This window comes from Octodon degus, unplaced genomic scaffold (genome assembly GCF_000260255.1).
Source record: "Octodon degus isolate 3935 unplaced genomic scaffold, OctDeg1.0 scaffold00076, whole genome shotgun sequence".
Lineage (NCBI taxonomy): Eukaryota > Metazoa > Chordata > Mammalia > Rodentia > Octodontidae > Octodon > Octodon degus.
Genome location: NW_004524652.1, coordinates 1,383,686 through 1,386,813, shown reverse-complemented (window position 1 = coordinate 1,386,813; position 3,128 = coordinate 1,383,686). Strand labels below are relative to the sequence as shown.

Here is a 3,128-nt window from a genome sequence, read left to right as displayed (position 1 = left end):
GTGTCACGCTCCGGGCTCCGGGAGCACCGCGGCCCGGCTGCGGGAGCACGGGCCTCCGCGGGCGCCGCGACAGCGGGGCCTGGCTGTCGGGGCCCGCCGGGCCAGAGGGGTGCTCGGCTTGGGGTGTGGACGCGGAGGGAGGGCAGGCAGAGCACGCTCGTTTTCTGGAATCTTCCTTTTGTGACGGCACGCATAGCGTGTGGATCTCTCCTCCGGGGTACCCGGGAGCTAGCCGGGGCCTTTGCACTGAGCTACCGCGGAGGGCCTTGTGGAGGTCTTAATTTGGTCGCTCCAGGTTGTGTAGGCTGGGCCTGGATTTGGGATCCTTTTCTTTAGCTTCCCAGCGTGTGCTTACCTTTAAACTTTTAAGTCATTTAGCACAATCTAAGTGTGTTGGTATTCCTTACACTGTTAATCGCACGAAGGTTGTTTCCATGTTGGTGTGTTTTAAAATTCTGAGTTTTACCGCAAAGGTACAGTGCTTTCCAGGGCAGTGCTTCAAAGATCTTTTCAGAATACCTTTCTTGTATGTGTACTGTGCAAATTTCCTAGATTCTGCTCAGAAGTAAGCATGTCTGCAGGGCTGGTCTGTTTTGGTTTAATTTCATGAAGTATTGGGGTGGAGAAGACATTTCAGGGGGTGAAGCTGGTCCTCCTGGCTTTAAGAATTGTGCTCCGCACTGGATGTGTCAATAAGTCCATCTCACATGTGGAGTGTTGGAGGGCCCTCACCTGGGTGGACAGATGGATGGAGGTGCTAGAGTCAGGCCTAGGGCAGGCGAGGCTTCCTGGACCGAGGGCTCCTGCTGGGCTGATGACTGTGGCCGTCTATTTCAGCGCAATGTGCTATTATCATGTTTGACGTGACATCCAGAGTCACCTACAAGAACGTGCCTAACTGGCATAGAGACCTGGTGCGAGTGTGCGAGAACATCCCCATCGTGTTGTGCGGCAACAAAGTGGACATCAAGGACAGGAAAGTGAAGGCGAAGTCCATCGTCTTTCACCGAAAGAAGAATCTTCAGGTACACTAGACTTGGGACTTCTGTACAGTGTGACGGGCGTCTCGTGCGGGGTCTTTAGCTTAGAAAGTCCTCAAGTGAGCGTTTCTTTTGCGAAGTTTTTAATGATTTACTGCACTTTTGTTTTAAACAGTACTATGATATTTCTGCCAAAAGTAACTACAACTTTGAGAAGCCCTTCCTCTGGCTCGCCAGAAAGCTTATCGGAGACCCAAACTTGGAGTTCGTCGCCATGCCCGCTCTTGCCCCGCCAGAAGTCGTCATGGACCCAGCATTGGCCGCGCAGTATGAGCACGATTTAGAGGTACCCGCCTGCTCTCTCTCTGTGTGCGGCCTGGCACGGCTCCCGGCGCCGGCACTCTGCCCTGAGTGGTGGTGTCCTCTCTCCCCAGGTTGCTCAGACCACTGCTCTCCCGGATGAGGATGACGACCTGTGAGGAAGTGAAGCGGGCCGGCGTCAGAAGTCTAGTTTTATAGGCAACTGTCCTGTGACGTGAGCGGTGCCGCGTGCGTGCCACTTTGTTATCTAGCTAAGCAGACATGTGCTTCATCTTTGGGATGCGCAAGGAGATGAATGGGTTTCGGAGTGAGTGTGGCAGTTAAACCCTCGTTTTTTGGACCCGCATATTTAGCTGTTTGGAACGCAGTTGTTTTCCTTGAGTTTCAAATATAAGACTGCTACAGTCACATCACAGTACTCGGTGGTGAAATCTTGTTACTGTCATTCCCATTCCTTTTCGTTTAGAATGAGAATAAAGTTGTATTTCCAATATCTCAGCCAGCGCGCTCATCCCTGTCTGTAAGCGCTCGGGGCCGTCACGCTAGGCAGCCGGTCTGCACGCGGGCCCCACCACCTTGCTCCTAGCCTGGGCCGGCGGGCTCCCTCTCCATGGCATTTCTGTGTGCGCTTGCAGCCTGGCTACCAGGGTGACCCAGCTGTGTCAGGTGAGGGGTCCCGCAGTGTGGAAACGTGTAGCGTCCCTGAACTGGGATGGTGAAGTCTGCCTCACCTGTGGCTTCCTGACCAGTGTCATCGAGGGAACCAAAACCTGTTCCTGTGAAGAGATGGCGTGTCCTTGTGTTCTGTGGCACAGAGCCTCATCTCCCCGTGACCTCCACAGAGCAGTGGAGTTTCTGCAGCACAGAGCAAGCCTCACAGCACCTTCCCTAAGTGTCATCAAGCAAGCGGGCGCTCTAGGGCAGTGTTGTGTGTTTGCGTTTGCCTGCTGCTACCAAGCACTCCGTGCTCACAGGTGACTTGGGATGAAGCCAGAGGCTGTGAGTGCAAGACCCAGCCGGCTGAGCAGGCATGGGCCGTGGGGCTGGGCTGGGCTGGCGGCTCCAGCCTGAAGCTCCAAGGACGGGCTGTTCTGTGAGGAGGTGAGCCCATCAGCGTGGCACACAGCAGGTAGCCTCCGAGCAGTCTTCCTCGCGTGTGCTGTCCGCTCGATTCGTGCCGGCTGTCCTTAACCACCCCACGCAGGATTATCTTTACAGATTACTTCCTGCCTTGGGAGCAGGTGAAAGGTGAGAGAGACCAGCCTCAGTCCCCACAAGCTGCGCTGGCAGCTTACCTAGGCCTAGTGTGTGTACAGTACGCCATGTGGTCAGTCTAGCATCCCGTGTGAGTTCAGGTGCTTTGAACACGCTGTGTGTATGACCTGTAGGATGTAAGTACCGTGGGGACCTTGGAGTCCTAACGTGGAACCGTCCAGATTTGGGAGCAAAGTGTGTGCCTAACATGGACTGGCAGAGAGAGGACCGACAAGCCACGGCCTGGAAGGAAAGTTTGTCGCGGGTGCCTGCACTTGGCTGCCTGGCTCGAGCCATCCGCACATGTGCTGCGCAGGTCTGCAGGGTGTGCTCCCTGCTGGACATCTCGGTGAGGGTGGGCTGAGCTGGGGTCACAGGGTGGAGTCACTGCGCGTGAGCAGCTGTTGGAGCAGGGTCGCGAGCAAAAGCCCCTTTCTGACTTGTATGTTGAAGTCGGTACATGGAAAATGTTTTTAAGCAGTTTGACTTGGGACCAGCTGATTTTCCTCGAAGACTGCAGCGGGTTGGGTCTCAAGGTTGAGGATCGCCGGGCAACACAGGCAACTCGAGGCC

The 3,128-nt window shown here is 55.3% G+C and overlaps 1 protein-coding gene across 1 annotated transcript; it reads left to right on the top strand.

The window, feature by feature from the left end:
• Positions 1-365: 365 nt before the first annotated feature.
• On the top strand, positions 366-1,797 carry Ran (RAN, member RAS oncogene family). Its single transcript, XM_004635851.3, has 3 exons — positions 366-1,025; positions 1,156-1,326; positions 1,415-1,797. The coding sequence occupies exons 1-3, from the start codon at positions 855-857 to the stop codon at positions 1,457-1,459; spliced, it is 387 nt and encodes a 128-aa protein (XP_004635908.1). The 5' UTR covers positions 366-854; the 3' UTR covers positions 1,460-1,797.
• Positions 1,798-3,128: the final 1,331 nt, after the last annotated feature.

Coding starts and splice junctions, on each gene's coding strand:
- Ran (XM_004635851.3), top strand. CDS start 855: ATGTTTGACGTGACATCCAGAGTCACCTACAAGAACGTGCCTAACTGG. Junction 1,026..1,155: donor ACCGAAAGAAGAATCTTCAG/GTACACTAGACT, acceptor TGTTTTAAACAG/TACTATGATATTTCTGCCAA. Junction 1,327..1,414: donor AGTATGAGCACGATTTAGAG/GTACCCGCCTGC, acceptor CTCTCTCCCCAG/GTTGCTCAGACCACTGCTCT.